This window comes from Arachis ipaensis, chromosome B07 (assembly GCF_000816755.2).
Source record: "Arachis ipaensis cultivar K30076 chromosome B07, Araip1.1, whole genome shotgun sequence".
NCBI lineage: Eukaryota > Viridiplantae > Streptophyta > Magnoliopsida > Fabales > Fabaceae > Arachis > Arachis ipaensis.
In genome coordinates, this window is record NC_029791.2 from 114,811,038 (window position 1) to 114,823,203 (window position 12,166).

A 12,166-nucleotide genomic window follows, 5' to 3' on the forward strand; every position below is an offset into this window, starting at 1 on the left:
TCAGAAACAATGCACGAAGACGAGCTGATTTGACGCCCACCGAGGGTGATACAAATATCCACGAGACATGATTAAAATCCTTCGGAAGAAAAAGTCAAGAAACTCTTAGATTTTGGAAACAATTGAATTAAATTAGGAAATGATGTAAACTTTGATATTTTGTAAATCACTTGAGAAGAAATGTCATCCCTGCTGCTGGTGATGTTGCTGCTGCTATGCTGTATAAGCATGAGAACAAGCGATGCAAAAAACTGTTCATCAATATGGTGCGGGAAACATAACATAAAGCACCCTTTCAGGCTTCAAAACAGTTCAGTTCACTGTGGTGACCACAGGTACACCCTCTCTTGCGAGGATCATCACCAACTTTTCCTGTATTGGAAATCAGCCAAGTTCAGTGTTCAATCAATTAACTACAACAACTACACTATCCGATTAGTGGATGCAAATTTTGCCTTACTACATATGCATCATCATCACTACTACTCTAACTCTTCCCCACTCCTTAATTATTCCTTAGCTTCCTACAATTTCAGTGATTATGAAACTGATGAGCCGTATCAGTATTTGTTATACAAAGTGAATGGAGATAGGCTTATGGTCATGAAGCAGATGATATATGTGAGGTGCATCAACGACACTTTCTATGTGAATTTTGATGGCAAGTCTCTGTGGGAATTGGGGCTGAGAGACTCCTGTTATGTAGAGTGGATGTATCCAACATCTTGGCCTCACGATGAAGAATGCAAAATCAACAACATTTCATGTAGAGACAACCGCAACATGCTTCTCTATGGTTTTGAACTTTCTTGGGCAGTTAGTTCTTGCAACCGTTACTTTCGGGACCAAGTCGAGATCGATGATCATAACAACGTTTTGTGTTATCCTGTTTTTATGCCACTATTTGCAGGTTTGATTGCTCATTCTTAAAGTATTGTACTGTACAAAGTTAATTTCCGTCCTGGTACCTATGATTTATGGGATTATCCAATTTGGCCATCAAATGAAATTCTAATTTTAGTATTTTACTATAGTGGTCTCTCAAATTGAACTCCGGACATAATAGTCTCTAAATATTTTTTAGTATCACGTTGAAGTGTCCAACCATTGGCTGAGTTAGCCACAATTTAATTCCTCCCTCTCTATTTAACCCTAACATTCTTTGGTTTCTCTCAAATCTTTTAAACGTTATCTTCTGGTACTTCTTCCTCCTGTTCTTCTCATTCTCTTCTTCTTTATATATCAATGGGGATGCATGGAAGGAGGCAAAGGAGTCGTATTGACTTTTTGCTGCTAAGCTAAATTTTTGGTTCTAGGAATTGGGTCTTAGCGATTGTTAATAATTGAAATTTTGAAAGAAAATTGAGTTTTTTGTGGTGGTAGAAGAGTTGATGATCTAAAACCCAGGTTTGATGCTTGATTTAGAGAGTTGAATATGATGGTAATGTGAAAAAAGAAATGAACTTGTTTGGAAATCATTTAACATGAGAAAAAAATTCCCATGCATCCCCATTGATATGAAGAATGAGAACAGCAGGAGGAAGAAGCATTAGGAGGGACTAAAATAGAGAGGAAGGGATCAAATTGGGTTCAAATTGCAATCTTGCTAATTAAGCTAGTCACTGCACACTCTAACCTGTCATAAGATAATCACGTCATCACTGAAACAGTTGAGTCATCGTTAGAAAATTGTCCAAGAGATCGTTATAGTGAAATTAGAACATAGATAACCAGATTGAATGATCCTGTACTTTCTTTCTCTGTTTTTTTTTTTCAGTAAATCATGTGTCATAAATCCTAACTATTTCTTTTTTCCCTTTTATCCATGTTTCTTGTCCGCCCAATTTTGCTGATTGCAGGTACTCTAATTGGAGGAATAAGTAAGTCCTTGTATTTCCCACTATAGTATTTTTATCATTTGGGTTTGAATTTTTAAAGTTTATGCATTGGACTGTGATTACCTCATGGAATTGATTAATTATAACCCATGGAATTCTGCAGCAACCAGAGAAACGGAAACATTACGAATACCTTGCTTTAAAGTTGACTAAGCAAATTACATAAGTATTATGCAGTTGAGTATGTTCTTGGCAAATTAAAACTAAGACACCTTATGATTTATTTGCTCTTTTTTCTATCTTCCTTGCAGCTTTGTATGTTCTTCTCAAATTTTTACTAGTTGGAGTTCCATTCATCATTCTTTTATGCATATATAAATGGCGACGGAGGCATTTATCTGTGTATTCGACTATTGAAGATTTTCTTCGAAGCGACAATAGTATTATGCCAATTAGATACTCCTACAAGGATATCAAGAACATAACTGGAGTGTTCAAGACAAAACTTGGGAATGGAGGCTACGGTTCTGTCTTCCAAGGAAAACTTCGAAGTGGTCGCCTTGTAGCCGTCAAGTTGTTGAATAAGGCTAAATCCAATGGCCAAGAATTTATCAATGAAGTTGCTACTATTGGTAGAATTCACCATGTCAACATAGTGCAACTTATTGGTTTCTGCATAGAGGGATCAAAGCGTGCTCTCATATATGAGCTGATGGAAAATGGATCATTAGAAAAATACATATTTTTCCCTAAGAATGATTCCTTAAGTTGTGAAAAGCTCTACACCATTTCCCTTAGAATAGCACGTGGTATTGAATACTTGCATAATGGGTGTGACATGAAAATTCTGCACTTTGATATCAAGCCTCACAACATTCTTTTGGATGATAACTTCAACCCAAAAGTCTCTGACTTTGGACTTGCAAGGCTATCTCCCACTGATAAAAGCATTGTGTCACTGACTGCAGCAAGAGGAACCATAGGGTACATGGCTCCTGAGCTTTTCTACAGAAATGTTGGCGCAATCTCATATAAAGCCGATGTCTATAGCTTTGGGATGTTGTTAATGGAGATGGCTAGTAGAAGGAAGAATTTGAATGCACAGACTGAAAATTCCAGCCAGATATATTTTCCCTTTTGGGTTTACGATGAATTGCAGGATGGAAGGGAAATAACAATAGAAAATGATTCAGATGAAGAGATGAAGTTGGCAAAAAGAATGATGATTGTGGCATTGTGGTGTATACAAACAAGGCCTAATGATCGACCTTCAATGAAGAGAGTTGTGGAGATGCTTGAACAAGACGATGACTTAGAAATGCCTCCAAAACCATACTTCTACCCACTTGACGCACCCACAGAAGAGAATGTTGAACATACTACAACTCATAACAGTTCAAAGTTATCCTCTGATGACATCTCTTCAGTCAGTGATTCAAAGGAATAAAAATAATCTGTTTGGACTCTACTTTGATATAATGTTGCATGCTCTGTAGCTAGCTACCTTGTGTCTTTGGCTATGTCGTCTATATTAGTATTTCTGATGTATATGATGACAAGATATTGGTTCCTATGTCCTCTTCCATATATACTTTCTCATCAACTTAGATAGTTCTATATATATAATTTTTGTTTTTTTAAGATTATATACTTTCTTACCTTATTACTTAAATGAGTTGTTCGGATAGAAATGTCGTCTTTAACTTATAATCCAACCCAAATGCATACAGCCCTGCTATTTTCCCAATCAAAATTAAATTCTACAAAACAATTATGTGAATAGTGACACTATAAAAAATGAGAATGACATTATCATTTTCCCAATAATTATGGTGAATTCTCTTATCTACTACTGGTATAAAAAACTGGTTTTACACTCTTTAGTCCACAACTTGATTAAACTAATTTAACAATCTAAAACCACCATCCAGAATTGATTACTATGCTAAATGAATGAGGGAGAAATGGTCTTCATCTTCTTAGCTTCTTCATGATCACGACTTGAATAGCTATGTTTAGCTGAAAAACAAAAAGCATCACGTCTAAGCAAAGGGAAAAAAATAGAAGAAAACAAAAAGTTACGCGTATTACTTGTGGAAAATTAGTAAATGGACAGTGTTTGATTTGCATATCAATCTTTTGTGCTTGGAGCACATCATACGAGTATATTGAAAGAAATTTTTCCTATAAGACAAATGTAAACGTTACAATTTAATGAAAGTATTATAAGTGCCTAGAATGTGCAAAGAACATTATTGTTTAAGGAAATTCCCATGAATTAGACGTGTAGTGAAACGAATATTTGATGAATCCATTGCAAAAAGAGTGAGTGGACTTGGGAGAGTGATGGTCAAAATAAACGAACAATAGAGAGTGAGTGCAAACGAATATATATCACATTTTTTCTTTAATTTTTTTTTAAATTTGTTTTTAGGACCACCATCACTTATATCGCAATCTTCTTTCTTCTTCTTCATGGAACCTGGTTGGCGTTGTCACTTTTTAGTCTTTATCCATCTCTCTGAAATTGACATTGCAAGTTGCAGCACGACCTTGTCAAAGTCTTCAGGCATCAACACCTTTGTTGAGTGAATAGATTAAGAGTAGTTTATATAGTGCAAAAATATATGGTGTGATTCGATGAGTAAAGTGTAAGAACAGCATACTTGCAAAAAGAGAAAATTAATTGTTGGAACAGAGTTTAAAAAAGAGAGATGGAGATTGAGTTCTAAAGAATGTAAAATTAGTATAAAGTTATTTTGGTAAAAAAACTAAATAAAATAAACAGAGAAAATTATTTATTTCTAATTTATGAATAGTTTATATCAAAGAAGTGCATCTATAAATTGAGTCACCTTAATTCAGTTTAATGCAATTCATCCAACAAAAATAATAATAACAGAGAGAGGTATGTTCTCCTTTTGTCAAGAGAGAGTATTATTGTAATCTCCTCTTGATAGAGAGTATTATTGTGTTCTCCTCTTGAATTTCACTTTAGAGAATAAAGTGTGATCTCTCACCATTTATTTCATAGGTGGGACCAAAAATAAATATAAAAGAGAAACTATTCAAAGGTAGAAGATCACACTTTATTCTCTAAAGTAAAATTCAAATTTTAGAAGATCCAAATTCTTCAAAGAAAGTTATTTTCTACAAATTTTTAATTCTTCATCTCTATATTTTGCAACGTACCTAACAAAGAAGACCTCACCATCTGCTAGAACATATGATGGCAAACTACCAAACTAAGCTAACATAACAGTACATACAATTTACTCCATGTAGCTAACTATAATACAGGCCAAATATATTTGGATTATATCAAATGATTTTTATTCGGCAACTTAAAAAGAAAATACAAACTTTTCAGACAACTCCAAGTAAGAAATCAGTCTAATTCTTGGATCACTTCTAAATCTTGGATAATCTGTCTTGCAGCCACACCAATTTTAGCATATTTTCTTGAAGGCCCTGTGGAAGCAAAAGGATTAGGAGGTATTGGTAATGTGTCTTGGTCTCCCTCCAACATTTGAAGCACTGTCTGCATTGATGGTCGATCCACTGCATGCCATTGGATGCACCAAAGTCCCACTGTTGCTAGCTGCTTAGCAACTTTAGCATCCCCTTCATCTTCAATATGAATTCTCATTTCTTCCTTCTCTTCCAAAAGATTATGAATCCATTCAGGATAGTAAATATGGCTGCTGTTTTCTTCTACATCCTCTGTGATCTTCTTCCCTCCAATTGTTTCAAGTAGCATCATTCCGTAGCTATAAACATCAGACTTGTAAGATACATTTCCAAAGTTTCTTGAGAAAACTTCGGGCGCAATGTACCCCAAAGTTCCTCTAGCTGCTGTCATTGACACTACACTTTGATCCTTGGAACATAATTTAGCTAGACCGAAATCACAAATTTTTGGAGTAAAGTTGTGATCTAGCAACACATTTTGAGGTTTGATATCAAAATGGAGAATGCGTTGATCACAACCTTGGTGAAGGTACTCAATACCTTTAGCTACACCTAAAGCAATTTCTTGCAACTTCTTCCAGCCCAAAAAGTTTTTCTTGTTGTCCGGCGAATTTATGAACTTCTGCAGCGAAGAATTCGGCAAGAACTCATAGATAAGAGCTCTTCTGAACCCATCAGCACAAAAACCAACCAACCGGACAATGTTGACATGGTGGATTTTACCAATTATACCAACTTCATTGACAAACTCTTCCCCATTTCCCTGGGAATTATTCAGCATTTTCACAGCAACAGTAAATTCTTTTGAGATGCTTCCTTTGAAGACAGTTCCATAGGCTCCCTCTCCTAGCTTGTCGCCGAAGTTATTGGTAATTCTCTTGATTTCAGAATAAGAGTACCTGGTTGGCTTTTGAGCTCTGTAGTCTTCAAGAAATTTTTCAATAATTGCTTCTTTTTCTTTTTGTATTATGCAAGTATCATAGATGTAGTAAATCGCACCGGTTAGCAGGATAAGGAAAAATGATCCCAGTACTGATCCTGCATTCATCAAAACTCCATCTTTAGAAAATTTTCACATTTACTTGCTTTCAGGCTAATTAATAATGATACCAAGAAAAGCATTAAAAAAAAGAGAAGGCATAATGAAGTTGAAAACTGACCTGTTGTAACCAGAGCTGTTGATGGTCCTGCAACAACACCAGAAACTTAGATCATGAAATCACTTGAAAAAGCAATGACCCTTAATTTCTTTAACAAGTTAAAAGGTACATAAAGCTAGTAGGACTGTAGGAATCATGGACTGATTCATTGATTTGGATGTTTAATGTTTTCATTAAATTCATCTACTTGCTTCAATTATTTGTTAATATAACATCTAAGAAAAGAATCTACTTCAAAACAATAAGAGTCAACCTTAATTAAATTGGCTATTAGTCATGTCAAATGCAACAAAATGAAAAAAATAAAATAAAAAAAAAGCTACCTTTATGGTTGTCTAAACAACTGAATTCATTCTTTGTACTATTCCAACTACACCTGTTCCCTTTTGATTCACAATGTCCACAGTCTGGTTCAGACCATTTCAAATGAAGAGGAGCATCCTCATCAACGAATATTCTCGGGACTAATGAAACATTGAACATTTTCGTGCAGAATGAAAGCGGCAAGTCCTCGATTTCCGACCAAGATGGAACTGCATATATGCTACTAGCCGAGGTGCTTAGGCATTGAATCAAGAAAAGTTCCATGTAATCTCTTTCAAGTGCTGAACAGTTAAAGAAATAATAGTCACCATAGTTATGATCAACCTTCATGTTGAAGTTGAAAGGTGAAGCTGAAAGTTTGAGGCTATGAAGAAGCCTAGGAAAGCAACCATTATGAGGATATGATAAATCAATTGTTTGCTTTCTATAGTCAATCTTGTTGACACTGAAATTCAGTGAATCATGGAGCTCAATGAGAGTCTCATTACTGTCTGTGCAAACCAGATCAAAGCCCGGGTAGCCGCAGTTTCGCGGCTGCCGGCCTTTGATTCTGAAAGGGAACCGGATTTCTTGATATCCACATGACAAACCTTGACATGTATCAGAGCCTAGTGCTAACTCTACATTGAAGCAGAACATGAATAAAACACCAATCAAAGAAAAACCCATGTTAGAGTGTAGTATAGATTCTTGTGTGGTTTATTAGCTCATGAAATGAAAGCATTATTAAGGTTCTAAGTTCTAACCCCTTTCTTGGGCTTAACATAATTTTCAATCACTCCATAGCTTCCCAGTTATTTCCACTTCTAAAGTTTGTGGTGCTTATGCTTACAGGATAGAAGTTGACTCTTGACTAAAGGCACACGTTTTCCACGAGACTTTTCTCTCGTCCTTGCATAAAGCTATAGCTAATTTTATGTAACTTATGTAAACAAAAAGACCATGGCTTTTACACCTAAGGTAGAGCCAAAGATTAGAATGACTAAAAAGGGTGATCCACAGGTAGCTTAGGATCGGGATATTGAACCCGACGTGAATCGAACACGCAACCTTCTGATCTGGAGTCAGACGCGCTACCATTGCGCCACGGATCCTATGCTATTTAATTGCGCATGCTTTCTAATAATATTTGTTCTTGGTTCACAGTTTCTGTTTTTTGGACTCGATTGGATCGACAGTTTAAAACTCTACATGGGCCTTTCCGCAACATGGAACAAATCGTTTTGGGCTTTCATTAATTCTTGTATAAAATTAAATCTTCAAGCAAGAAAAAAAACAAGAGATTATTTGGTTTGTTTTCAATTTTCTTGTTTTTATTTTTAGCATTTTTTGTTTTTTGAATTTTGTGAAAAAAAATAAAAAATAGGATTTAAAAATAGAAAATAAATTTTATTATTTTTACTATTTTTTCTTTTTTTTTTTTATAAAATCAAGAAAACAGAAAATATTAAAAATTAAAATACAAAACAAACACTTCATATATTTTTTTTTAATTGAATAGATAGCTCCTAATTTTAGACATTACAATATCATAAACTTATCTATATTACACGTTTACACACACAACACTTAAGAATTTCTATTCACTATTTGATTTTGCTAAGTTTCGAACCTAAATACAATATATTAAGAGAGACTATAATTTTTACTTGAACTAAGTCTCAGCTAAAAAAAGAAATTATATATTATGTCAGTATCTCACCGAAAGAAAAATTCATAGTGAACATTGAACACAATAACACGTTTAAGAATTTAGATGAAGTTTGTAATGTTATTACAGTCTATATATACTAGTGCGCATTAATAGATTAATAACATTTAACATTTCATCTTTCCGCGTTTCACGTCGGTTCCGCGTTTCACGCCGGTTCCGCTCCTAGGTGGCGCCTCTCCTCCACCGTGGCCTCCCCTCCAGCGTGGCTTCTGATCTTCAGGGGATGCATGTGCTCCTCTGTCAAATTGATGTCAGTCATCATTTCATCTCCTCGCTCACGCAACCTACCATACCATCCCTTTCGGCGACTCTTTCACGCAACCTGTCTTCTCCATCGATTTCCTTGAACAACTAATGATTACATGAAACCCTACGAGGTTTGCTTTCTTCTCCTTACTCTGCCCTACGAAGCTCTGTTCAGGATCCCTGTTTTCGTGCAACTTTGTTTCGTCGCCGTTCATCCCTCTTAGCCCTTTTCCAGTCGAGCCTCAAATGGAAGATCTCCGATCAATCAATCAGGTGCGTTCAAACCTATTTTGCTCTTCATCCTATGTCTTTACCTTCATTGTGTAGTTTTTTCTGATCAATCTAGGTTACTGTTGCAGGGTTAACGCAGATTCAATTGTCTAGGGTTTGAGAAATTTCAAATTGTGCAAAATGTGATCATTCTTTGTATCTGTTCCATAATTAACCGATATTGTATTGTCTAAGGTTTCTGAGATTTCTAATTTTGCAAATTGTGATCATGTTTGGTGTCTGTTCGATGGTTAGCCGATATTTTATTGTTTAGGATTTGTGAAATTCCTAAATTTGCAAATTCGGATCCTTTTTGGTATCTCTTCCACTTTTATTCCAGATCTTATTGTGTAGGGTTTCTGAAAATTGTAATTTGTCAATTGTGTATGTGACTTGGTTTGTGTGTGGGTTCATGTTGTTGGTTTCATTCTTTCCCAGTTGTTGTTAATGTTGAGTATGGTCTATCAATCTGTTTCATCTTCTTTATTTCCTTATTTAGATTTTCATCTGATTATCAATTCTATTGTTGGTTATGTGATTGACAATTTTTTATTCATGTTTGTGTAATTTTTTTTTTAAAGTTTATCTATATACTTTTTTTTCAATTCAAATGTTGTTTCCAATGTATGCCTAACTAAGACATTTACCAACTCTGAATGCCACGAGTACAATGATTTTTTGGGATAGTTGATGACTGCCTTCCCCATGGGGAAATGAGCTGGAGGTGCACTGTAGCAGGTATGATTTGATTTGGTTCCTATCTCTTGATATCTTGAAAGTTTCACTTGTTCTTGCTGTTTTTATGTTTGTTCAGGTTTTGTCCCTCTCATTACTTGCCTCTATGGCATGGAATGGAGATGGATATGGACTCATATTTTGTTTTCCCTTTTTTTCCATATCCAATTTCAATTAAAAAAGGTGAGCCTCTTTGATACAAGTAGAACTACTTGTGATTTATTTGTGTGCTTCATTTAATTATGACCAAAGTAGAGCCATTAAATCCTATATATCAACTGATGAATGTATTTTTAATCTTTTACTTTGTATATATTCAACAAATCCATGTAGTTTTTATACTCTTTTCTGTATTCAGGATCATGTTGTTTCGTCTTATGTTTGATTTCAAATTTTATGAAGCTCTCTCATAATTATATTCAGAGTTGACCCATTGAATGCAATATAAAAATTTTATGAATCTATTTGTATTTTTTTATTTCCTGTATATTCGGCAAATCCATCAACTTTAGATCAAGTGATTTGGTTGTTACATGTGGGCTGTGTGAATCATCATGAGGAAATGGGTTTTCTACCTAATTTGTTCTTTTGGTGGTGATGTGATTGACAAGAATTGAGGTATATCTTGCTGGTTGTTCCTTTATATAGTTTGATTTGATTTTAGGTCAATTCATTCCCAATTTCATTCTCTCCTATTCAACTTTTGCATACCAATTTCCATTTTGATTCAGTAATCTATTTGGATTTTTTGGGCTGAATATAGCAATTTCTAATTTTATTTCCATTTTGATTCTAATTTCCTTTTTTGTTTTTTTTAAGCTATGTCCATCAAATCCATTAATTTTACCTATTGTGAATTGCTAGTTGGATGTGGATTGTGGGAATCATTATCAACGAATTAGTTTTTTAGCTAATGTATTCTATTGGTGGTTATGTGATTGACAGATTTTTATTCATGCTTGTGTATATTTTTTTTTTCAGTTTATCTATATACTTTTTTTTCCAATTCATTTGCTGTTTCCAATGTATGCCTACCTAAGACATTTACCAACTCTGAATGCCATGAGTACAATGATTTTTGTGGGTAGTTGATCACTGCCTTCCCTATGGGGAAATGACATGTAGGTGCACTGTAGTAGGTATGGTTTGATTTGGTCGCTATCTCTTGATTTCGTCAAAGTTTAACTTGTTCTTGCTGTTTTTGTGTTTGTTCAGGTTTTGCCCCTCTCATTAGTTGTCTCTATGCCATTGAATGGAGATGGCTATGGACTCATATTTTGTTTTCCCTGCATTTCCATATCCAATTTCAATTCAAAAAGGTGAGCCTCTTTCGTACAAGTCAAAGTAATTGTGATGCATTTGTTTGTTTCATTTAATTATAACGAAAGTAGAGCCATTAAATCCTATATATCAACTGATGAATCTATTTTTAATCTCTTACTTTGTATATATTCAACAAATCCATTTGATTTTTATACTGTTCTCTGTATTCAGGATCATGTTATTTCATTTTATGTTTGATTTCAAATTTTAATGAAGCACTGTCATAGTTATATTGAGAGTAGATCCATTGAATGCAATATTAAAATTTCATGAATCTATTTTTATTTTTTTATTTTCTGTATATTCAACAAATCCATCAAGTTTAGATCAAGTGAATTGGTGGTTGCATGTGGGTTGTGTGAATCATGATGAGGGAATGGGTTTTCTACCTAATCTGTTTTATTGGTAGTGATGTGATTGACAAGAATTGATGTATATCTTGATGGTCGTTTATTTACATAGTTTGATGTTTTGATTTTAGGTCATATCATTCCCAATTTCATTCTCTCCTATTCAACTTTTGCATACCAATTTCCATTTTGATTCAGTAATCTATTTGGATTTTTTGGGCTGAATCTAGCAATTTCTAATTTTATTTCCATTTTGATTCTAATTTCCTTTTTTGTTTTTTTTTAAGCTATGTCCATCAAATCTATTAATTTTACCTATTGTGAATTGCTGGTTGGATGTGGGTTGTGGGAATGATTATCAAGGAATTGATTTTATAGCTAATGTATTCTATTGGTGGTTATGTGATTGACAGATTTTTATTCATGCTTGTGTATATATATATATATATTTTTTTTTTGCAGTTTATCTATATACTTTTTTTTCCAATTCATTTGCTGTTTCCAATGTATGCCTACCTAAGACATTCACTAACTCTGAATGCCATGAGTACAATGATTTTTGTGGGTAGTTGATGACTGCCTTCCTAGGGAATTCTCTTCTAGGTAGTCTATTTCATGAGCGGTGATGTGATTGATAGGAATTGATTGATAGCTTCTTGATGATTTTTTGGCATTTTGATTTGCATTTTGATGAAAGCTTTTGTTAGTCAACTTACTTGCATTTGAATTCTTTAG

The 12,166-nt window shown here is 34.3% G+C and overlaps 2 protein-coding genes and 1 non-coding gene across 3 annotated transcripts in view; 1 reads left to right on the forward strand and 2 right to left on the reverse strand.

Annotated features, from left to right (window-relative positions):
• Positions 1 to 3,445, forward strand: part of LOC107605929 (rust resistance kinase Lr10) — a 19,331-nt gene extending 15,886 nt beyond the window's left edge. The window contains exons 2-4 of the mRNA XM_016307876.2: positions 336 to 910; positions 1,860 to 1,880; positions 2,150 to 3,445. Of these exons, the coding sequence (XP_016163362.2) occupies positions 336 to 910; positions 1,860 to 1,880; positions 2,150 to 3,285 (1,732 nt within the window). The 3' untranslated portion in view covers positions 3,286 to 3,445. The remainder of the gene's footprint in view (positions 1 to 335; positions 911 to 1,859; positions 1,881 to 2,149) is intronic.
• Positions 5,149 to 7,626, reverse strand: LOC107605932 (rust resistance kinase Lr10). The gene is made up of 3 exons (XM_016307879.2): positions 6,793 to 7,626; positions 6,470 to 6,496; positions 5,149 to 6,347 (listed from the first exon to the last, which is right to left on the reverse strand). The coding sequence occupies exons 1-3, from the start codon at positions 7,460 to 7,462 to the stop codon at positions 5,227 to 5,229; spliced, it is 1,818 nt and encodes a 605-aa protein (XP_016163365.1). The 5' UTR covers positions 7,463 to 7,626; the 3' UTR covers positions 5,149 to 5,226.
• On the reverse strand, positions 7,816 to 7,887 carry TRNAW-CCA. The gene has a single exon. It is a non-coding gene; the product is annotated as a tRNA-Trp (tRNA).